A 26,222-nucleotide genomic window follows, 5' to 3' on the forward strand; every position below is an offset into this window, starting at 1 on the left:
AAAAAGTGATGAGACTTCTCCTGTGTAAACGAGCCGTAACACTGATAACAGTTATTCTTTTAGCTGAACTAGAAAATGAAAAAAGAAATGTACAGTTTAATAAAATTGTTGCTGTTAAAATGTAATAACCCAACCAAAACAAGCCAATAATAAAATAAAGAAATGATGTGGTCAATTTGACCATATCTAGAAAAAATAAAATAACACAACAAAAACTCATAAAAAAATTGCAAGGAATGACAATTTTATTTTATTATCTAATAGACTGAACTCCACATATATGGGCTTTCAAAGACAACCCAACATAAAAGAGTGTAAAATCAAGAGAACCAGATCCAACCTGTCTGCTTCAGTGTCACAGAACTTCCATCATGATGAATCTCTAATCACACCTGTCTGGTAAATCTGTCAGAGCCGGAAAAAACAAACAACTTTTCATGATCAGTCTGCTGGAAATCAAAGGTCGCCCCATTAGACTCATATGAAGTTTAAGAGATGATCTCTCCAAACACGTCCTCCACTCTGATGCAGATGCCCTGATGAGCTCATCCTCATTAGCGGAAGAATTCGACTGCATCCATCGCTACTTACCCAGTTAGGAACAGTGTGTGTTTGGGGGGAGGAGGTGGGTGTCTGGCAAGGAGAAGCAGCTAAACTGAGATGGAGGAAATTGGAAAGGGACTGGGAGGGAGCAGGTTTTATCACGAGGGAGGCCGTTCCATCACACCGAGTGCAAACTGTATGATTGCTTTTGACACCATGAGGGAATATTAAATTTAATCTGAGCTTTGAATCTGTATTAAATAGTACAGTAAAACTGACCAACATATAGTATAAAGGGAAAAATATACTCTTCATAACTGGCTAGATTTTATATTCTTGGGTTCATTTACATTTGGGGTTTTTTTCTTATTCCAATGTAAAAGTGGCCAAAGTTTGTTTTCATAGTGTCCTGAGTTCATTATCACCCACTTTTTGCATTATTCAGCTTTCAGAAAATTATCTATATTCAGCAACAAACATAACCCAATTAAAGCATACATACATTTCTACTGAAGCCAATTCATGGCTTGGCCTCCCAAACAACACCACCTCCATTATTCTTTAAGGTTTTTTTGAGTGTGTGCATCTGCAAAGGCCCCGGCAATTAAACTAACACAACTTGCAACTCACAGCAGTTTGTTTCTGGGACTTTTTGTATTCTTGGCTTCTTGAAATCACAAGTAGCAGATGATAGTAATGCTTACATGAAAGAAAAGACTTCAAAAATATGTTTATCACCTGTTTATGGCACACAGTATTTAGTTTTTGCTTCAAACAGGACAAGCTGAGAAGACTGACAGAGACGATTCACCATGCATTCATTGGCATTTCAACTCAGGTAAATTGCCTCTCAGTCCCTGAGGGCCCCCTGCCAGGAGTGCTGCAATAAACGCCATTATATAAGTATACATAAAAGCGCACTGCATAATATCTTGGGTTGGACAGAATTAATGTGCACTGATGAATAAGCATGAGCAGAGACGTTAAGACAACAGTGAGTCACATAATACGAGCACTGAATTAAATGATTAGGCTGAAAATTGTAGACTTGTCACCCAATTTCTGTTTTTTTTTTCTTTTTTTTTTTTCTTAAAAAGGTCACTTGAGAGGTTTATAGCACTGAAAGAGATTTTAAAGGTCAGTTTAGGGAGGTATACAGGGGGGTGATGTCTCAGACGATGAGTCTGACAGCTGAATCTGAGGATTTTTCTATTAGGCTGCCTGCAAATGTTACAAGTGCAAGAAGACACACAACTGTGAGTATTCATTTCAAATATAACATCAGATTAATAACCTGTTGCTTGTTTCTCCCCCTCTTTCTCTGACAGACACACATACACACAAACACACACACACAGAATAAAGGCAGCGCAAAAGGTGATTGCCAGTGGGACAAGAGCTAATAAGATTTAACTCTGGTGTCTAATTTTATCTCCCTTCTCTCCTCTTAAAGCACTGAAAGCACTGCTGGTGGACAGAAATACCAAACAACCCCAATGAAGGGCCACTGGGGCCACTAGAGGGTCTTAATTTCCTAAAAAACTCTCCATCTAAAGCATCACTGTCCTCTTCTCTCCACAGAGGACTGTGTCCTTTTGTCTCTGCAGTCACCACAGGTATCCCACCTCTGTGCACTTCAATTTAATGGACTGTCATGATGATCTTCCCTAAGGTGCACAGCAGCAACAGTGAGTGTGACTTTGAAAAAATGTGAAGAGGACATGTTTCCATATTGGTGAAGGACTTTTTCCTTAAAAAAGTAAAAAAGTTTCCATAAAAAGTTCCTTCAGTAAGTTAATTTCATTAGACATGTTGGTTTGATAACACGCATTTGTCAAGCTAAAACTTTCCACACCAAGTTCTTTTTTACACAATCGCTGGTTTGGTTATTTCAACCCAACCCAAAATGTCCTGCTCCACATGGCTGGCATGAAATTGAGCCACAACCTTGTTCTACTGCTGCCAGCGCCCGAGGCTACACACATTACTGTGATCCCCTCACTCTGAAAAAGCCTCAAATGCATTGTGCTCCTCCTGTCTGCAATGTAGGTGAAGTGGGGTGAAAGAAAGACAGATAATAAAACAAGATCCCCCACATAGATGGAAGAGAGGTAGCCTTCGAAGACTATTTGTTACTTGTGTTTCCATGGAGATCAGGCTACAACAAAAAAATCAATTAAGGCTCAGTTTTGACAATGCAGTATCTTTGTAGGAGGGTTAGGATAGCAGGAGATAGGTGATAACGTATTTGGTAAATTCGCAAAAATGCTAACAATTTTGCAGAGGTTCTAAGATAGGAACAATACGGGGATTTCTTCTTAGGAATGCAAAACAAATTTTGTGATGCACTGTATTCCTTTACTGTATGTCCTTTTCAAAACATGACACCAACCAGACATAACTGGTGTAGATTCCTTTGCAGGTATGCATCCCGTACCTCATCTTTAGAGATTATGGAAAAATGGTTGATAACGTCATTCTGGTTGAATGAATGACTGTCTCGTCGGTCAGTACTCATCTATGCTGCCATTGTCTTGCTCGAGGACAGACTACAAGCTGAGGCTTTCTGCTTCGATAATGTTATCGCAAAGCTCTCAATTTAGTCTGGACAAAATCCTCTTGCTGCTTCCGCCCCAGACTTAATGGTGAATTTGATCAAATAATGGGTACCTGGTGCCTTATAAGCCACTACACACACACACACCCACACACACTTACTTTCTCCGCCAGCTCAAATCTGTCCCAACATCAATTTCACAGATAAATGTTCAGCAATAGGCGAGAAACTGATGTTGCTAAAAATTGATCCTGTGACTACTCACACATGAAAGTCATGAAATAAGCTACCACAAAAAGGTTGTGTGTAATGAAAATGTGTCTATAATGCTACTTCCTTGAACTGTTCCTTGTCTGCAAAATGTGACCAGCTTAGTGACACGGATCATCAAAGCTGCATAAACACACAATACAGTCACACCCATTTACTAGCTACCTGGTACATTTTTTTAAGATCTATGCTGACATCAAAGTTTCCCATAAATGAACTGCATCACAACTGTGAACAGTACCAGGAAACCAGCTATGGACCATTTCTGAGAGCACTTTCGATATTCATCTGTTGCAATAACCCAGAGGACATCCTGTAAGTTCAGCATAATTTCCTTGAATATTTCAGTCCTCTTTAAAGAAGGTAAAGCCAAAGAAAGCAACACCCAGCTATTGTGTAGTGTATAACGGCTGGCTGAATCTGATATGGAGTATATAAAATTCAAAAGAACGGATAAGTATCACAGCTGAATACAATGAGATAACTTCTCGGATGTGGCAATGAATAACACGTTATCAACTGACTTTATACTGTTCCCACATTCACTCCATAGAATACACTCTGAAGTGTCACCTGAATGGTCGAAGAAAAAGCCTAATGTAAGAAGTCCAGTAAGGATGAGTGTTGTGAAATGAATGTTTATGTGAAAAAAACACAGTAGTGAAACAGATGCAGCTTAAATGAAGGGGTGCTATACAGGCAATGCCCTGAGAATAATGATTAAAATGAGTCAGCATGACATTATTTTATTCACAATAAGTATGAGGCTGAGTGAAAATACTGTCAACAACAATTAAATAAAGCGGAAATTAGTTGAAAGCAGCGAATCTATTTAAGAGAAATTGGATCAGGCTTTCAGTGGGTCATCACGGTTTATTTTACCCCATCATGCTCTAATCGTAAGAAAGACACACATGCACACTGGGTCCAGCTGCAGACGCCACTGATGCAATACACACAGCGTAATGCTTTTGTTCCTACTGATCTGAAATTGATGTGTTTATTTATGTGGGTGGATGTCGATCAACAAAATTATTCATAATTTCCATTCCCTAGGCAGTGTGAACAAATGAGTTCCTCCAACCAAATAATTCAGCAATCGGGGGCAGACATGTTGAATGCAGATACAACACAGAATTATTCATAGACAGCAGTAAAGCGCAAAACAACTCCACTCTCATCTACATTATGAGAATGAAAAGCAGTCACTTCCTTGTCAAGGAACATTAAACTCATATGACATGGCTGCCTTTATTTCAGCTCCCTGTCAAATAAAGCTGTGCTGGGTCTGGCATAAAATAATATCAATCAGACACTCGTTCCAGAGAGTGGAGAGTGTATAGACATTAAGCAGCGCATTGCCTTGCATATTATATGTGATCCTGCCACAGAAAACAACACAATCAAGTCCTACATGGATACAGTTTAAGTAACACAACATGAGTGTAGAGGGAGCTGTGCGTGCAAGATGAATTACCAAAAGATATTATGAGCACAGTATTCACCTCAGCTCAGTCAACGAACATCAATGTCACACCACCAGCCCTCAAAATATGTGTTGAGCGTGTACCCCTTAACTGTGATATTTTTATTGGCGTATATTTGAGTTCAGCAGCCTTTCCCAGTGTTCCGAAGGTGATTGAACCTTTTTATGAAAGTGAGCACAGATAATGATTGTTTACAGTTTGGGAGAGGCTGTGTGCTTCACCTGATAGCATCAACTAAAATGTGCAGATGTTCATTTCCTCAGGGGGGGGGGGGGGGGTTTTCTTATTTTTTATCATGATTTCCATACAGTGGATTACAGCCAGTGTCCAAAATTAACTGTTTGTCTGCCAAGGGGACTGGTAGATTTTTTTAAATCCCCTGTCACGCAATCAAGTAATCTCATTGAGATCAAAATGTATTTTGCTAGAGAGACCTGAGTACAGCAGATAGACAGAATAACAAACTAAGTCAGACAGAAGGATAGAAAGGACATACGGCATTAGAGACAATCACAGACATCACTAAATACATTTGAAGACCAAGTTGGAGAGCATTGTCTTATAAGTGGATCCAAAAAATCTTCCATAGGCGATCAACTACGTTGAGATCTGGTGACTGTAAAGGCCCTTGCATTTTATTCACATCATTTTCATGATCATCAAACCATTCAGCAAGTCCTGGTGTACAGAAGCATCTGTATTTGATATGTTTCTCCACTCTTTTATTTCAGGTTTTTCCTTTAATTTGTCACTTGTCTGTACATTTGTTTCAGTATGTATCATTGAGATAATAACATATTATGTTGCACTGCAGCTAGTAGCAGATCGGTGGCAAGTGACGGTTTAACAGAGAGCTGCGATCCCGAGAAGCTGTCGGTTCGTACAGTAAACAGTGCCGTGAAACTAGAGGCGCTCAAGGCAGTCTGTGGGTGGAGCTCCTTCACCTCAAACTGTCCTGATCGATCCTACAGTCTTTCAACACTGTTTAGACGCACATATGGTGCGCATGTCTACAGTGTATAGACATGAGTAATTTCCTCCAAGCCATCATGCCAGATATTTTATTAGATGACTATTTTGGTACAAACATTTACCCACCAGTGTGGCGGATAGCCTGCCAAACAGAAGATCTACCCTCATTTGGTGCTTAGCAGGTGTTAATGTCAGACCCTGATTACAACACTGTTTAGACTCCATACAGTATGTTGTTGTCACAGTGATGAAGCCAACATGGCTCGACTGGCAAATAAACTTCCTGTAACTTTATCTGTCCTCTGTGCTCATGTCCCTTTCTTTTATAAAAATAGTCTGGCCGTTGGACATCAATTCAAACACACTTTAGAGGACAAGAGAACAAACATAGAATAACATATCGTGAAAGGTCTCAAGTGTGTTTGGCGAAGGTTTAAATTGGACAGTGGTAAAGGTGTCATTAAACAGCATGTCACGGCAGACACTGCTCTACCGCTGGATGAGTCCTCACAGACACAGGTTGTCCGAGTACACACACATCGAGGCGTCCTCTTCCCCCACCACCTCCTCAATCTCATTCACAGCAGGCGAGAGTGAAAACAACACAGCCACACATAACAGAATAACTGCGTAGTGGTGACCTTACGGTACCATCAATTCCTCCTGTTGATACTTTAGTTTTCCCCACAGGGACATTTGATTGTCACAGTATTAATATAACACAAAGACACACAAATAAAATTCAAAATCAAAACCTCAACTGACCCCTCAACTGTGTCATTACATCGCAGCATTGTATCATGATACTGTGCTACAGTCCAATCGTGTACATTTTATGGCAAATTGAGATTAAAGCCAAAACAGAAATCATTCACTGTATGTGTGCTTTTAGGATGTAAATGATAATAACAAAGCATGTCACTTAATATTTAAAAGGATAAGGCTGTCAATATTCTGTACTTTTCAACAAATCGACAAGTCAAGACTAAAACCAATAATACCGTAGTCTGTTGTTTGCCAAGTGTGTGGCGCTGAACTCCAAGCCCATTGATCCAACTGAAGATATAAATCTTCAAAAGCGGGTCACAAATATAATGTCTAATTTGGAAAAAAAGGATAAGACATTTCCTAAAACAGTTGCAGTTATCCATTAAATGTAGTAATGACGATAATGAAAATGTAGAATTGATGGGGACTATATTCAGTTGTGGATTAATAGAAATTTTTTGCTCCTTTAACTGATTAAAGCAGCATTATCATGTATGTGGGAAATAAACTTCATCAACTTTCATTTTCATGATAATGAAGGCACATCTAACCCAGTGCAACAGTGTCGCTCTCTGATGCATTTGTAATAGTTTCTAATAGTAACAATGAGGCCCTTTTGATAAGAGTATATATATATGTCATATCATGCTTTCGCTACACAGGCAATACTTGTCAATATAATCAATTCAGTTTGTTTTGTTTTTTTAATGCTGTTTGTTGACAAGAACAACTGACACTTACAGTAATGCATTAACATTATAACTAAAAACAAGAAAAACAATGCGACAGCTTTCCTTATTGGTTCAAAAATATGAATATTGTGATTTGATTCTGAATACTAAAAAAGTGTCATTCAGTTACTTGAACCCGCTTGATGCTGACACAACGTGGTGCCCTGTTTCTCTACAAGTCTGTGACTGTCCTGTGGTGGCATTTCAGGTCACCTAACAAATGCGGAACATTTCATCCTCTTAAAGAGTCCAATTCAGTCTGAAGCTCCAGACACAGTCCAGCTGACTGCCACAACTGTTGCTTTAGCTAGATGCCCAGACCACACTGCTGCATGGTAGCTGGAACAATGACAGGAAGGCTGACCGCAACCATTTCCTGGAGTCTGACAACACTATCAACATGATACTGTGATACATTTTCTCACTCAATGTGTTTGTGATTGCGTGGATGCCACTCTGTCTTTAAACTATGTCTGATTTCCTCAGCATACAGTTAGATATTGATAATAAATATGAATACATTTTAGAATTGTCCTTTCTTGGGGTGAACATCATGTTCTGTAACATAAAATTACTTTGGTGGAATAAAGTATGCACTATGAGCCACACATTCATTTGTGGTTCACCTTCATTTCTCTCTCAGTGTGTAATCATGACTATGCAAAAAACATATTTCCTGTAACCTAAAGAAACAAGTCACATGGAGAACAATCCAAAAATAGACAAACAAGCCGACCTGGTGCCAAAATAAGGATAATAAAAGGTGCCAGGCTGCATTTTGTGTGTTGGGGGGGGAGAGACGGAGAGGGGGAGAGAGATTATTTCATAAACAGCTACTATTATAGGTCTGGAAAAGAAGTGGGAGGCTGACTGTTTTCTGTGGACTAAACACTGAAACTACTTGTTGGGAAAACTCCCTCAGAGCTAAACTCAGCACAGGACTCAGCTATTTCCAATACACCATAATTGCAGATCTTCTGGTTTACTGTGTGTATTGGAAAGTCAGGAATCGCAGGCTTAGACTCTCAGGGAAACCTGGGAGCTGGAGTCTCTCCACTCAGCGCCACAGCGGTGTAGAAGGCTTCTCATACAGAGGCAACAAGGGCTGAAATCGTCTGGACCACTGCCCTGGGAATGAGAGCAAGTCACTGAGGCTCACCAACTATAGCTACCACAGTATCCTGTCCAAAACATTGGTAACATTCCCTGAGCTGAGAAAGCCTCCCGAGAAACAGATCCAAACAGATGGACACTTCTTAGAAAACAACCTCTTCAATGTTTCCTGTGCAGTTGGTTTCCTCTATACTGTGGTAAAAATGGCAGGAATCTAGAAATGTGGGGTTTTCAAAGCTCATTTCACTGCTGAGCCCTTTCTGACTCTGGCTCGTATATATGTATATGATAATAATTATATTTACATCATGATGTATGGACTGTGCTGCATTTCTAATGCCGAGCAAGAAACATTTTCCTAACAATGGAGATACATTTCCAAATGAATGCAAATTAACATAATAGAAAAGGGCATTGTAAATTGAATGACTTTAGGTTTTATAAATTGTGATATGCAATTTTACCATTATGAGACATTTAATCAATTAATCAAAACAATATTCAGAAGATGGATCAATAGTAAAAAAAAAAATAGCAATTGCCTCCAGCCTTATACATTTGCCATGTAGTGATGTAAATCGGCATCAGGAAAGGAAATCATTGTTGATTGTGTTTCAACTTCATCATCCAGCTCTATTAGCGTAAATGATACAGGATAATACCTTGGGCTACAATTTATTTTCTCAGCATAACCAAACAAGATACAGTAACTGCACAATGTTCATGTATACTGTATTATTCCCAATCCAAAAACCCTGTGGCAGCAAACCCCCACAGTTAAAAAAATGACTATATAAGGCATCCAATTCAGCCTTATATAGCGTGGCTTCAGTCAGCAAAATCATCACACACAATAAAGAAGATGAGCTCCGTCTTCAATAGCAGGCATCCAGGGATTCAATTTCACAAACATTGTCAGGAGTTGGGGGGAAGGGGAGACTGTAACTCATTGATGCATAGCTTACATCAGCAATAAAATATTCATGAATACTCAAACACACACCAACAACTGATACTGTACATAGACATGATACACTCCACTTCCTTTGCAACATGAATAGATGGCCTATTCAGAAACCCTGTGTTTTAGCAATCATGTCACTCCATTGTCAAGCTCAAACTGGCCAATTTTAAGGACGTCCATGGAAACTGAACAACACAAAGACCTGATGAGGCTGTCACATCAATAAAGCAGATGATATAACACACTGGAAGAACAAACACGGATATCAGGGAGGAAAAAAAAAACCTCTACCTCCAGTGCATTTAGCAACCATTTCTGCCAAGTTGGCAAGTTACCAAAACATTACTGGAAACATTCAGAAACAAATAAGCACCCACTCAGTGTGCAGTGCTGGGAGGAGGAAACAGCCTGGTGCATGATTGGAAGCACTAAAAAAAGCTCTTAAAATATTAATTTAATGATGCGACAAGAGAGATAAGAAAGCAAGAATAATGTGTTTGTTTGTTTGTACTTAATATTTTTTATTTGCACCAAACAGTATTTTGATAAGATTTCTTCCAAGAGAAGACACAGTATGTGAATAAAAGCAACTGTACTGACAGCTCTAGGTCATTTGGATAAATACGAGGCTACAGAGAGAAACAATAAGTTCCTCAGATTCTCATTTAGTAACATTTGAAAGATGTAGGCACACAAAATGTGTGGTGGTTGTTTGTGAACTGTACGCCATGTACAGTGCAAGTCAAAAGTTATTCCTTTAAATGACAAAGTGTGTCCAAACATTTGACTGGTACTGCAAAAACAATACAATTCCCACACATTGCTTAAAAACTTGATCCTAATGGTGCACAGGAATACAAATTTAAAATCTTCTCAAACAGAAACTTGTTTTTCCAGCCCTGACAGTCCTGTGTAGCTAAATAAGTGATAACAACACCTGATCTGAAATCTAAATCCAGCATCTCTGCTACACTGTACCACAACCAAACAGCTCGAAACTGCAGATCTGTTACAACTTAGCAGGACTCCTGTTACAAAGATGACAAAAAAACAAAAACGCTTGCAGGCGTCATAAAGAAAAGCTCCACCCAAATGCTGCATTCCTACCAAACTGCTGCCTCCATTAGGTTAGTTACAGGCTTTTAAACGGTTCTCCCCTTTGTTTTGATTGTAAAAGGCTTATCAGATCTAAGCCCTTACCCTTTCTAAATTGCACCACAAACAACTGCTCCGCCTCCTGGCTCAGCTTGTGTGTGTGTGCGTGTGTGTGCGTGCGTCTGAGTACGTCGACAACATGAAGAGGGAGGCTCGGTCATACAGGGCCTGGTTAGACACAGAGCTGTCAGAGAGGAGCGTTGAGCCCTCGTTGTGTGCTCCATGACATGAGATAAAGGCCAAAACCAACTGTTTCCACAGACAGATCGGTTACCGCTAACACAGCGCTGAACAATGAGGATCACTTCAGCTGCCAAGAACTTAACCATTTTACTTTCAACATTCAACCACTAAACTGAGGATAACGGAGGAGTATCATAGTTTGCACACTTTACTTTACATTAAACTTTTTTCTTTTTAACTCTCTCTTAACTATAAAAAACCCCAGTACATTCTCTGGGTAACAATGCTCTTTCTCCAGCAACAATAACAGTCATTCGCACCTAGAAGCTGCCCAGTTCAACCATTGTCTTATCATGCGTTCACTGGAGCAGATGGGTCAGTTCATTGTTTAAAAAACAGAATGATTTGGCTGCCTTCCTTAAAGTGATGTGTTCATTTCCCCCACCCAGATTTTACCATTAGTCCAAGGTTTGAATTCAAGACTTTTGATCACAAGCCTGCAGTGTTTCACATATTTCTTCTGGCATTTTGCCTTTATTTGATAGTTGACAGTAAAGATTGCTAACAGGGGAGAAAGTTCGGGAAATGACATTCAACAAAAGGTCCATGGCCGGAAAAAAACAGGGATGTTGCAGTTACAGGAGACGCCGCCTGAAATAGTACAGTGGAATATTGTTGGCGCAGTCTAGTGTATACTTGCAAGTAGAAATATTTAATACTTCAAGTTGTATAATCTTGAATCTGTTTTTAAGTTTTATTTCAATTACTTTCTTATGATCACAAATTGCAGCTTAATGCCATTATTACTATTATTATAATAATCACATGTTAACACAACTAAAGGTAGTCATTTTTTCTTCAGTGCTGACAGTCATGAAATACCTCAACCTTCTCTGTGCCTGTGTTTGTGTGTGCGTACATGCCCATGATTAAACTGGAGAGGTGCCTGTCCACGTATTTTCATGTCCCCTCAGTACATCTGGCTCTTGTTACAGCCCCTGTGACCTGTGTGTGGTTGTGCTCCATCCCAGCCCCCATCGCTCCTCTGTGGGAGAGCAGAGTAATGACTGAGTGCTGCTGGGCCTTTGCTGCTGCGGTTCCCAGGACCCCTGGCAGTATGGGTGTTCACTCCTTTGCTCTAGGCTGGAGACAGCCTCCTGCTGACCGGTTTGTTATTCTTCTTCATCCTTTTCGTCAGAATGTTGTTTTCTTAAGGAGAATGAGTGAAGCCGGTGGTGGCTTTGCCCAAACATTTATGTCATCCCTCAGGATATGTGTCCAGAAACTCTGATTAACACGTCGTTTTTTTATCTTCTCAGGATGTTAACCGACACTATCATTATTATGGGTAACATTACTGGCTTCTGACAAGATAGCAATTACTGGTTTGACCTGATGTACTTTGACCAATAATCACAAAAAAATACAGGATTACTAAATGTTACCAGAGTGTTCAACTATGATGAAAGTGTTGATAGTAGAAGTGAGAGAACGGTGCTTTTCATATCAACTACACCTCAAAACACATAAGACACTGTTTTCAGAAATGTCTAGAAAGAAATACAGCATACATGGTAACTCATATTTTAATTTGAAGAACAGTTTTTGTATTGAGATTAGTACAAAGAAGACGACAAAAGTCTATTGCCGGGAAAACACAAGAGAATAAGTGAAGCCTCAAGTATGAAGTATCGTACAGGAACACAGACAAAGATCATGCCAATAGCTATTTCTTTACACTAACATATCATAATCTGTGCATAAGCTACAGGGGTTAAGGTGAAGTGAACTATTATTATTCTCTGGTTGCCTAACTTGTTTTGCAGCTGTAAGAAGTGTGTAGGTGTGATTCTGTTTTGTTTGCGAGATTCCATGAAGCTGCTACAGATAGATACTGACAAACAGAATGAAGTTCAATGCTCTGTCTGCAAATAGATATGTACTAGTTTATCTGTGTCTCTTTCATGGCATTGTTATTTCAAAGTATGCTGCTACTGAATGATATCCATACACTCATCTCAGTACACGTGACATTTCGAGAGCACATCCTTATGACGTGTAACATGTTGTCCCCAATATGCCCTGCAAGTTGTCATGGTGGCTTACCAAGTTTACCTGGAGGTTACTGAATATTTGAGATGCAATGTCAACTTTAATTTATTTAAACCCTTTGCAAAGTTCCCTCTTTGAATTGCATAACAGTTCTTCAAGGTATGACAAAACAACATGTTAGTTTGCTGACAGGTTGAATAACAAGATGAATCACTTGACACAAGTTTCTTTCCACCATTGTTTTTTGTTTCCATTTTCTTGCAACTGTCACATCTATGTGTTCCAATAATAACGGAAAGAAATCAATGTGACAAGATTTTCTATTAAGTACAGTTAAGTTGCTTTTTAAAATTCAACATTTTAGAAGATCAATAATAACACACTGTATCAGTCATACAGTGGTAATGGTTTAGGATTTACATTTTGGTGTTTTAGCTCCAAGTTCTCCCTCTCAACACAGAAGTCTCCAGCAGAGCAAACAGGATCAGTCAATCTCCGCAGTTCATTAACTTTCAAAGAAAAGCAGCTGCACTGAGATGAAGTGAGATCTGGGTCTGCTTAGTGAGCGAGAGGCCGCAGCATGGAATAAAAGGAGGCTCTCTCGTTGACAGCAACACAACGGCCAAAAGCAGAGCGACCAAAGACACTGCAGAGATGCTCCACTCTGCTGCTGATCAATGGCCCCAAGATGAGAACTGATACATTCCTCTCCGGATGAAAACTTCAGCCTTTTAATGGGTCCCTATCAAACAAGGGCCCGAGTCCAACAGTTCTGACTGAACTGTGTTTGCAGCGTTGTCATTACTGCACTTCAAAGCAGCACCATCTCTGAGGGACATGCTACACTAGCTCTATAGGGCTGCACACATCCGTTAGACCCATCAGCTCTCATTGGCTAAAGTAGGCCAGAGTCACAGATACACAGAGTGGTGTGTTAAAGATTCATGAAGATATTGCACAAGTAAACCAGCTTGGAAAACATGCTTAAACATAATGCAATATTTAGAGGTGGCAATCTATAGCTGGTGTGTTTTGAGCCACTTTTGACTCCAGGACCCTGGAAAGGTCCTCAGGGTATAATTACATCATGGATGAATAGCAACAGAGATTCTGTTTCAGTAACTGGTTTCCATCCAAGTTTGAGTTAAATGTAGACTTTTATATTATATATGATTAAACGGGTGAATGGAGAGGGCTGACTCAGACAGAATTTGATATTGCAAACAACGTTTTTAGGCTCAGTTGAGGTGTTATTTTGCCAATAAAGGAAGTGTTCAACATATAGGGATGAAAAGGCATTTGTCATGTTCATAATGATTTAGTGATGTTTGCGCCAAAGGCTGACTTTAAATTATCTGTCCACCGCATCCTCCCAGATGTTAAATGGGCTGTGCTTTCCTAGTTTATGGCTTCTTTTGTGTTAACATTACATTATATCGTAAAATATCTTTGTTTTCACCTTCAGAGCATAAAATAGTGAAAATATTAGCTGACATAAATGAGCAACCTTCTCGATATTAATTAATTCCTGAAAGGCCCTTTCCATTTTTCATTTGGATGTGTTTACTGACATGGCTACATTTTTTGAAACCTTATTATTCATCTCAATGCAGTTGCTGGATAAACACAAATAAGTCACAGTTTTTGTGACATTTCAAAAGTTAATTTCACACTTTGTTACAAAGTAAGATGAAACGAATCCAACGGCATCATGTGAGGGAGCTACAGTAAGAAGAAGAAGCAAAGAGATGTGGATTTAATCCCAATGGGGCTTTATTGAGGTGTCGATGAGTCTCATTTCTGGCAGATTACTTTTAAGTTTTTTGGTGGCAATGAGAGAGGAAGCACCTGTGTGGGACAGTGTGAATCATGCAGAGTAGCCTCTTTTAGGACTCAGCAGGCAGTTCATTCTCCCACCATCTCTGAGCCAATCATACCCTGGCAGAAGACTTTCCAGCTAACTGTTCAAAGCTGACCACATATAGTAAATTAGAGAATGACAAAACATTTTCTCAACTATTAGAAAAGAGGAGAGGAGAAAAAGAAGGATTTATTTACTGCATTTTGGTAATCAGCGTTGGTTGATTAGGACAGGAGCACTTTAATTCAGATGCTCTTATCGATTAATTAATGAACCCTTGAACAAGAGAACTGACAAGGTCAACAGCTTTATGTCAGTTTGGGTAAATTTCCAACACATATTATCATGGCGAGCAAGGCTTTTTCATATATTACATTATGCATCCATAACTGTAAAATCAACAGCTCAAATATTTTGTTTTTCCTTGACTTTACTACAGTTTAACACACAATGCCATATGACTCTCATAGTGGAATGAACAATGAATCCTTCTGGTTGATCAACATGTTGACATTACTTTATTTATACAGGTAATCTCATTGAGACACGGGGTCTCATTTTCTGAAGAGACCTGTCCTACACAACATTACAATACAACACTGAGTTACAGACGAATAAGTTGATAAGTACAGAACACAAAACATTAGTGAATGTGCAAAGAGTCAGGTGATAAACAGATTAAAATACTCACAACAAGATGCTTTTAAACTCTAAAAGAAGTTTAAATCCCCAAGGGGAGTTTTTCTTAAACATAAATCTGGTCTAAACGTTACAAAAACTTGCCTACAAATCAATTATTGTCATATTATTTCACTATTAGGCAGGGGTGTAAAAGCTCTGAAACTGACACCAAAACTGAGATACAAACATCCACTATCTCAAAATGTGGTTTCATCTTCCGGGTTGTGGTCTCTCCCCCTCCTCCAACCTGCTGCTGTTGTTGCAGGCGCAGCTACTGTCACAAAACTCACACAAACCTCCGCAAAATTACTCACTCCCTATCAGAATTTGATCCATTTGGTTCCAATAATAGGAAACTATTTTATCCCCATTCAAGTTAGCAGAGAGCTTACTGGAAGTCAGCTGTCCGGGGCGGCGGAAGTCTCTGGTGCAGATTACAGTGATTACCAATAATGCAGTGAGAAAAAAATGAACAGAGCAAATTGAAACAGATCAGAAAACAATTAGGCTTCATACTAAAAATATGAGTAAATATACATATCAAACGGAGAGAATTATATATAAAAGGTGTCTCTCTAATATAAGCCTACTTCCAATTGAGGCCTGACACCCTCTGCAGTTCAACTACACAAAGGCCCAGGCTACTATTAGACACAATTTAGTAATTTATATAATGTATTCATTTATTTTTTATTTTTCACAATAATTCATTATGTGTAGTTAATCTATAAAGTTAATCTACCTTCATAGCGTTTTTAGTGCTTTTGATGTTCTAAATAGTAGTTAATTTAATAAAAACACAGATTTCTTCCGCATTTTCCCTTATTAAACCCCCCAAACCGAACTGTGGCTTAAAAATCAAAGTCTGAACCAAACTGTGGATTTAGAGAATCATTACAGCCCTACTATTAAGTATTTAGTAAAAGATACTGGGACATCTGAAATCTTTCAATATTACGGGGCTGTATTGTAGAAGACTTTTAAGTGATAAAAATAAAAGAAGAGTTTTAGTGATAAAATATAAGGACAAGCAAATCAAATATGGAAGCAAGAGATTAGAAGTTCATCCCTTCAGTTCATCCCAACCATGCCTGTTGAAATACTGAGAGAATTGTAGACTAGATTAAAGTGAACCCCTCACAAAGGCTGCCTTTAAGTGCTGTGCTATGTCATGAGTTACTGATAGGAGAGTATCATCCATGTACTTCATCAAAACTACAGATAATATCCATCTCTTTGCTCCTTTAATCTGGTGCTGTACAGAATATTAATACACTTCATAAAAGGGTCTAACCACTTCAGAAAGGGGAAAGAAATCAGCGCAGGAGATAGCGGAAATGGGCTGTGATGGTGCCATGGAGTACAGTGAGGGCACAGTATGCCAAAAACAATTCTCCCTTACATGAAAAGCCCTAGGGGGAAGCAGCAGAACAAGCTATAAAGGCAATTGGCCTCTAAACAGAACAGTCACATACACTCAAGCTTATGAACATGGCCGTTTTCATCCACCACCAGTAACAGAAACTACAGTTCACAAGAAGGGAAGTGGCACACTTCTGAGAAATGCTACATTTCCCCTTTGAAGTGAGTGTAGGAATAGATGAGTTATTTATTCATCACCTTTTTTCTTCCAGCTCTGGTTATGAATAATCAAAAGCAGCATAGAAGGAAAAATTAGGGGTTCATTTTGCAAACTAAATAGTGTCCCATAAATCATTTTTGCATGAACGTACAGTGGTAACTTGTTTCCAGGAGGAGGAAGCAGGGAAAAAAAGCTGTTCTCAGAAACTGTGCTAATGACGGCCCATATACGACACTATCACATGACACAAGCTCTGTGCAGGCAGACTTTACCATTAATCAAAAGTAGGGCTGCAACTGACTATTTTAAGCCAGTTCAAATGTATGTTTTAATCATTTAAAATAGTTAGTTGCAGTAGGTTGTTGTTAGTTGTCTTTATGATCAATCGTTTCGTTATTAAAAAATGTCAGGAATTTGTGAAAAATTAGAAGAGATGATTTGTTTTGTCAGTTCAAATCCCAAAGATATGCATTTACCATGATAATAAAAACAGAGGAATCCAAGAAAACTGTCATCCAGCCTTTTTCTTTGATAAATAATGTAAACAACCAAACATTGCTGCCAGTTACTGTCAAATCAACTTATCAATTAATGAACTAAGTGTTTCAACTCTCATACAAAGACAGTAAATTGCACAAGGCAGAGCCAGAAAGTAGTCCTACATAATTGTGAGGACAAGTTAAATATTGAGGCTCTGAGCCTCATCATCAGTGTGGAAAGATTCATGAGTTGCATACAAGATGGAATAGATTGTGAAAGCCTTGGGCCACAGACAGAAAGACCCGTTTCAAAACACATGACTGACCTAAAATTATAAAAAGAAATCTATCTAGTTTTTTGTTTTTTTTTCAAAACCAGCAGTCAAGCTGTATCAGGCATCAAATGAAAGGGGGCTCTTTTGTTGTAACAGGGACCGTGACTGATAAATGTTTTAATTAAGTCTTTGATCTTGTGGCCAACATTGATCCTACTCACAGATTACACTGTAATGATTCTTAAGATTTATTCTCTTATCAAATGTGTCATTCTAATCACTGCTTACTGCTCTGATCCTACTTCACTATTTATTTAAATAGCAGCATAATGGAGGTGGCAATGAACCAGATTTAGCACAAAAAAAAAAAAAAAGTTCCTCTTTAAAAACTGCACAGTAAGTCTGATGATGTGCACAAAAAAAAGGTCTTTAAAATGTAAAACAACCATCCCGAGATGCATATCGGCAGTTAATACCCATTTACTACAGTGCGAGTCAGCCATTTCTTAATTTTATTGCTTTAACTTAGTTTTAATTATTCCCCTTGTTCGAAAATGGCCCAATAATCTAGAAGTGGAGTCAAAGTGATAGGTGTAATTATTTGCACCCCGCACGGAAACCTTTTATTTAAAAAAAAAATGATACTCCTGTTGATTTCAGGAACATTAATATTTATACTCCTTGTTGGCATCATCTATTGCATCTCCTTTAACAATGAAGGAGAGGCGGCTAAAAGGAGGAAAAAGATGTACAGAGTTTTAAAGACAGCCAAGCGAGGTATAATGCCAAGAGGGAGTGTAACTCAACCGAGACAGTTGGTGCACTTAGTGTATCAGGGTTTGTGGATGATTTGCTGCAGTCAGGCGACGTTACCCTAAAGTTTCCTCACTGAAAAACAACCAACTCCAGTGTCACATGGGCTAGCTTGCCTTAATTGATTAGTACTGCCTGACCTTAGTCCTTTGAACACCAAGACGACCTTGAAGAACAACCACTGCTAAAGACACACTGATGCATCGCCTCACAACGTTTCACTTTGCACGTAAACACACCATTAAGCTTCCAAGCTGTCGAACTGAGAATACAGTGTGTCTGAAAAAATAAAAACACTTTCAACTCGCAGAAACCACACTACAGGGCTGAAATAACTGCCTTGCAAAGATGAACAGACAGTCAATGAACTTTTTTCTCACAGTCTTCCTATTCCACCGATTCAACATGCTAAATTGACCTTAACGTTCCTGAAGGCCGATTACAGCCACACCATAAAAGCAACCACAGAAAACCTGCCGGCTGGAAGAGCTCTCTGGGTTGCTGTGCTTTTTAAACACACTTACTGGTGAGTTCAAACGTTTTTGTTTTTTTGTCACATCCAGCTTTCAGCATACACAAGCCATAAACAAGAGGCACTTCCCAAAATAATCACCACAAAATGACACAGAATGATACCGAATTGATGTAATGAAGGTTATGAGACAACTTATTGTAGAAGAAAAGAACACCCATCCAGAAAACAGGTGCTGAGAAATATCAAGGAAAAAAACTGTAGAATCTGCGCACTTTGTTCCCACAAAGCTTTTATTAGCAATAGAAATATACAAACATATTTAAAATAATTTTTATAAAAATTACAGCAACCAGATTAAACAGAAAAGTTAGCTTCTAAAACGAGTAAAGTCTCTAGGGTTAAACTTGTAATTCATGCATTCATGAATATTTTGAGAAGTATAGACAATGACACATTTTACATAGTGGTAAAATAAACTCTGTAGATCAAAGCCGCTTGTCATTATAATGTATTAGAGATAATTGGTTTCATCTCCTCAATATGCAAAATGTCAAGAGATGCTTCATTATTTGGATCAGGTTATTTAGCCTACAGCTACAACCTGTGCAAGTACATTTTTACTAGTGTGTCACACAGAGAGAAACAACCGTGACAACATGCTAACCCACTCCATATGTCATGATGGAGGAACATAAAAATCTGAAATGTTTAGAGTGGAGGTTGTTTGGATGCCATAACACAAGTAGATTGAGTGAAGACGAAATAAAAACAGCCATCGTCGGCTCTGTAAAACCTGCCCAGCTGCAGTCTTTGATCTTCCCCTCAAGCTCTACTGCATCATTCCAACACCTGCACACACCAGCAGAGTCAGACACAGCCCCACAGCTGAGACACGCTACGGCAGCCCACACATGGCTCACAATGGACCTCTCATTTCCCCCATCAGCTCAAGGAAAAAAAGGGATTAACACACTTGTTTGTTCCCAGCTCAAAAGTCATGCGTTCATTTTAATCAATGAGCAGTGACGTACTGGAATACAGTTGTGGGCGACGCAGGACATGAGAACATCTTTATTATAACTTCATAACTCATGGTTAGGACTCACCTTTCAAAGTTTATGAACAGAGAGGATAAATCAATAACACACAGAGGGCTAAGCAGATGTGACTGTTCCATGTCATTTACTTTAAGTCTCATCAAGGCAATGTCAAGGCAACTGTTGTCAGCTCTCATAGGGTGTGTCTAAAGCAGTCAACTTAACCCATGCTAACCAAAAGGCTGCTGCAGCAGAAACTGGCTAAATTTGATCATCAATTATATAAATTCCGGATTTGAACTTCATTCATTTTTCATTCCACTATTAGTTTTTACACCACGGTGGCCTCTTGAAGTGGAGGAGTAACTTGCACATGCAAAAAGTGCTTCTTCTCTTTAACTGTGAATAGCTGACCGTTTCATGAATTTTTGTTTTATACTTCAAAGTGACTATTTCAGTTGGTGCCAGCAGCTTAAAACATGCATATTACAACATAGGTTAAGGTCGGGACGCCTTAGCAGCACAAGATGGTTGCCATGGTTATTTGCACAGATCACATACTGGGTTAGGTTGGGCTTTTCTTGTTGGTTGATTGTAAGTTGTAACTATTATTTCAACTCAAAAATGAGCACCAGATAAGTGATCTATCATATGAAGCAGGTTTGATAAGATGGATAACTGCTTTGAGTAAAACCTGCAACATATGTTTTTGCTTGACATTTGAGAGAGTGCAAGGTTTTATTCAGCAGTTATCCAGCTAACTTTATTAAGCCTGCTTTGTTAGACAGGCTCCTGCTCGTCTGTTTTTCCATTTTGGATGCTCTGGGTTAAAACCAGTTTGTCAATCTATTTATGGTCAGACAATATACAGTTCATTTTCTCCCCTTCAAAATATCATAAAATGGTTTTCAGCAAGCTGCTGAAACAAGCCAAACCACAGAGTTTTGTAAGCACACTGGTGTAATTGCTTTGTCTGGGTTTCTGGTCGTCCGTGGCCAATACATAGTTAAAGGATTTAAGTGTGTAGGATTACTCATTAGTCTGCATGCTGTGATTCAGAGCACAAATAACATTCCTGGTCATGACCAGTAAGACCCAACGGTGCAGTACAGAGCACTGCTCCCTGGAAAAAGGGATGAGGCTATGGAGTGTTCACATTTCCATGAAGAGCAGCTTGTTTTGGCTATTAGGCTTGCGTTTCATTTTCTAAAGACTTGCAAATGCACATCTAACTTGAAAAATATACTCAGTTATACTTGGTACACAAACCACATTCAGTGTCACGCTTTCTGTAACTGACCCTTAAAAAGTCTAAAAGGTATGATGTGCCACCAGCAAGTTTTCGACTCACATATTAAAATGTAACCACTCTAAAATAATGAATATCAGTCATGGAGAATATCATAAATAGTATTTGGAGTAATAGATCATCTTGATCAAAGAAGAATCAAAAGTAAGGCTTGTTTTTGCTATGTTAAGTATAAAATAAAGTATATTCAACACCAAAATTGTGCTGGGAAAACAGTACTTTTGTTATATTATTGAAATGCATTTTCATCACTTACCTGCACCTCTACTATCAGGAATACACGAGTAACTGTTAAACATTTAAGCACAATAAAGATTAAAGTTTTGACTAGTACCCCAGACAAAGAAGACTCTCCAACAAAGAAAAGGAAAATGTGTGTAGTTCTAACAGAAGAGCAGCTTCTGTAGGATAATTGGTTTCCATTGAGGTCAAACAGGAAGTCATAAAAGAGCAATACGTCACTGAAGCACACAGGAAATGTTTATCCGTAGTTCATCGCCCCCACCTACTGTGCCTGGAAAACTATGGGCATTTTAAGATGTTAATCATTTATGTAAAAAGCAACTGGCTGAAAACTTCAGATCAGTCCAGCTCCAACAAATTCACAGTATTTTTGTTTTCTGTATAAACTCTACCAACTCTACACACATAAGTAAACTATTAAGTCAACTTTAAGAATGAGATCTGTAAAGCATTGTGCTGCACTGATTACACTGAATGGGGCTAGAAGCACATCGTTGGATGAATTATAGTTATGATTTGGTTGTTGTGACTGATCAGACCATGTTAGAGCCTGAGCAAGTAGCTGCTGTCACTCAAGAGATTAAAATCATACAGCATGTGGTGATTTGCAATCGTTTTGATACAGTCACTGTCATTTTGATTAAGATTGCTTTAAATATGTTTAAACTGGCTGCATCTCTCTATCCACCATTTCACAGAAAATTGGCATTTTTATCTTTCTTTTCGGCTTAACAGCATAACAGAGCAAGGCAAATCATTGTTTGACAGAAATCTATTGCTGCTTCGGTAGATTCTCAAGTGTGCATTCTTGTTCTCGCAAAAAAAGGTGACACAGACCTAATCATAATCGACCTAGCCGCCAGTATTTTGTTCACTATTTCCTTAGTTGCTCTATATGCATTTCTTCAACAATAAAAGCACCTACTTTATCTGAAAATTTAAGTATTAGGTGTTTGTTTAATCGTTTGGTAGGTTTCAGTAATCTTCAAACCTGTTTCATGGTTGATTATAGACAGTAGCTTTAAACTATTGTGATAACAGGTTCAACAAGCATTGTTAACAATCACGAGGAAGCTAAGAAACAACCAGGTTAGGAACTATGATCGTATAACTTTTGTTGTGAAATAATCAGTCCCCTCCATTGAAAACCTCCTGCTCCTTGCAACACATGTACGCAACACGATGTATACGCAGAATGACACAACTGTTAAAGTTCAGACCTTTTCATGACAACGTGCCATAGGTTTTCACTGCAGGTTTCCAAACTGACTAATCAGAGAAACTGGATTTTGGAGTGGTAAGTGGTATGTCTTTGGATAGATAAAAATGAAGAGCAACAGGAAATCCAGTGAGCAAAGGTAGACACTCCTCCTACGGTATGCTCTGTAGGAGGACAACTGGGCCAACAGGAAACCGCAATAAAACTAGTACTATAACTAATAACTTGTCATATTATAAATGAGCATGTCAGGATTGACAGAATATAATAAGGCAGACATGAACAGTTAGCCAATTAATAGACACACAGCAAGGTCACCGTATGTAGACAGTAATAGCTGAGAGTTTTGCATCGTATGCAACTTTTAGGAGATTGTGGAGTCAGATTTTTGTAAATACAAATAAAAGTCTATCGAAGGAGCTAAAAATTTAACTTTTACTTACATGTCCGTAGTTCATGAAGCCATGTTTGCTGGCAATTTGATCAGCTTCCTCCTGACCTCCAGGTATGTGGACAGCCCAGGTGTTGGTGTAGACCTTCTGACCCAATGCTGGTCCCAGCCCAGAAACAAGCAAGACCAACAGAGGCCCTAGTAGCAACTCCACCAGCCTGAGCCTACGGCCTCCAGAGGGAGATGGAGGGCCAGAAGCCATGGGGTTCTCCTAGTGCAGCACAGTCTCTGAGCACAGCGCCTCTCCAACAGGCCAGGACTGCCCACGGTACATGCAGGTGCACGGAGAGACAAAGACGGGGACAGTCACAGCTTACCTGAAAGGACAAACAAGAAGAGAGAAAAAAACAAGTTAAAGCAAGTTTAAAGAGCTAGTTTTACTTCTGAATCATTCCTTGTAACCAAGCATGACCATAAAACTGTAACACACAGTAGACGACTTTATATCCCACACATGTAAAGATTCATGGGGAAAATATCCACATGAGACCAACATAGAACCATTGGTCCAATTTTGAGGTTTTGAGCTTTCCTTTGCAGCTGCTTCAATGTTGAATTAAGGAACAGAGAAGTCAATTTGGTCTGAAAGAGATTTGAAACGTTCAGCTGGTCACAGTGTCAAGATGTACTCTAACTGAATCAGGGATATAGCTTAAAAACCTTCTGTTGTCCCAGCGGCTGATAAAAATAGGATCAGGGAGGACGTGAACTAATTTTGGGATGAGAGTTAGAAAAAAAAAACCCTGTCAATGTTACAAAGAACGACAATGAAAAAAAAACTGACTGCACATTGTGTGGAGCACACACAGTTGTTATTAAACCCAAGCTGGTGGTTCTGGGACAGAAAAGACAAGCCGATGCATTAGTGCCTTAAACCTGCATTCTCTCTATTCACCTGCAGTAGGCAACTTCAGTGGCTCCAAAAAGATGTCAGTTTGTATAGAAGTCTATGGAAAGCTTACCCTACTCCTCACTTGATTCATTACCTCAGTAAACACTTTCCTCATGAGTTTATGGTCTCAAATGCTGGTTTAAAGTCTTCTTAAATACAGCATGTTAATTTTGTAAATGGTGGTCCCATTTAGAATAAAATATAGACTATACAGCAGGGTATCCTTTAGGGCAAGGCTACTTTGTGATTGACAATTCGCTACAACGGCAGTGCGTGAGGTGCTGTAGTGTTCCTCCTCAGCTCCACCTTCTCATCCAAATATGGTCACTTCTCATCACTTCTGGTTCCACAAAAACATGATGACGACTGTAAAAATGCCAAACTCGACCTCTTTGTGATCTAACACCAGGTGAGGGAGGAGTCTGTGGAGCCAAAAGGCCTCTTAAGCTCAATTTCTCTCTGCGGTTCTGTAGGGTACTAAACTCTAAACCCTGCCTACTTTTTTTTAGCAGTCCAATCAAATGTGAAGGATTTGAGTCCGTCTGGTAACTGAGCAACACTTTCACAGGTAAATATGTCACAGTACAGTAGCTAAAGACGCTCTAAGTTCTGTTTCACTGGGGCTACGTACATTCATCTGTTTTGTCCATGAGAAAGAACAACCACAACAGCTTTGAGCAGGCGGACTGCAGACCAGCTAAGTACAGGCATTTGATAATCCCACAGAAACAGTAAGCAGGACTGGTCAGACACACAGCAGCAAATGTTGGCGGTTACACACCCGTGGGAGGAAACAGTAGATGAACCTTGCGAAAGAGAAATGCTTAGGTATACAGGATTGGCAGCAGAGGTGGAGAAGTGTGGTTGGAAAGCTAGACCACACCCTGGATGCTGAGGGACCATAGCCGAGTCCGTCTCACTTCGAGGTGAAGCAGACACTCGAGGGTGGAGTTCAAATGTCTAAGGCAGCAGTAGCACCCACTGACTGGCCGAGGAGCGAGCACACACACCATTATTTGTAGTATTTAGTATAATACACTAATTCATACGTAGGTTTTTCTTTGTAGTAGTGTGCTGACTGATCACTGATCACTAAGCCACAGGAAAACACAAATCTTCTTCTGAATAAGACAAAGCAATCATATGATAGTGTATCTACAGTAGCCAGAGATAGCAGAGAAAGCAGAGACAGTTCATGGTATAATTGCTTGCTGATATATAAACTGTTGTTTCGAGTGAGAAGGGTCATCTGGACCTTTAGTGTGTTGAGAAAAGGCATCAAAAGTGTTAACTCTATTGTAACCCCAAATTGACTAGACTGCATTGAATACAGCCCTCTTGTTCTGTGTATACTCATCTTTTGTCAGTGTTGTAGCATTTGAATTCCACTGATCCGATTAATCGCTTCAATAATCGATGACTAGTCGACTATCAAAATAGTCGTTAGTTGCAGCCCTAATATATATTGTGCTATAATCCTCCATATATTCTTTACCGTAAATATCAAATTTGCTAATAAGTAAAATTTTAGTTCAGTGTGTCGGGTCAGTCCTCTGTTATGATGTTGACAGTCCGATTACAGCAACGGCCTGCAAGGGATTTAACGTCAGTGTGTTCACTCTGAAACCTTTTGTTCAGTAACGCTGCTGTAACAGGCTTCCCTTCACACACCGAGCTAGCTGAAGTCAAAAATATCCTTTTTTCTGCTTTTAAAAGATTAATAGTGTTGTTACATCGTTACTAAACTGCTTTATTATCAAAACCTTCACTAAGATCATGTAATGTCGTCAGATAAATATAAAGACACTTTAAATGAACATTTCTTCACAGATTTTAATTCCCACCATGATTAGATGTAACCATTTATCTGAGGGCCACATTTGACGCCATATTCAATGTCTAATCCTTGCCTTATTTGGTTACTCCTCTATATGTTACTGCTAAATCAACTAGGTGATTAATTGATTAATCAATCGGCTGAAAACTTATCAGTAACTATTTTAATCATTGATTATTAATTTGAATCATTATTTAAGCAAAAATGCTGAAACTGGATCCAGCTTCTGAAATCTTAGTCCTATATGAATGTTCTTCAATAATTAAACAAATG

The 26,222-nt window shown here is 39.0% G+C and overlaps 1 protein-coding gene across 5 annotated transcripts in view; it reads right to left on the reverse strand.

Annotated features, from left to right (window-relative positions):
* Positions 1–26,222, reverse strand: part of furina (furin (paired basic amino acid cleaving enzyme) a) — a 77,859-nt gene that overhangs the window by 46,189 nt on the left and 5,448 nt on the right. For all 5 annotated transcript variants that reach the window (XM_062422108.1, XM_062422145.1, XM_062422118.1 and 2 more), the window contains exon 2: positions 23,213–23,537. In XM_062422108.1, the coding sequence (XP_062278092.1) occupies positions 23,213–23,422 (210 nt within the window). In that variant the 5' untranslated portion in view covers positions 23,423–23,537. The remainder of the gene's footprint in view (positions 1–23,212; positions 23,538–26,222) is intronic.

Source organism: Scomber scombrus, chromosome 1, assembly GCF_963691925.1.
Source record: "Scomber scombrus chromosome 1, fScoSco1.1, whole genome shotgun sequence".
In the NCBI taxonomy this organism is placed as follows: Eukaryota; Metazoa; Chordata; class Actinopteri; order Scombriformes; family Scombridae; genus Scomber; species Scomber scombrus.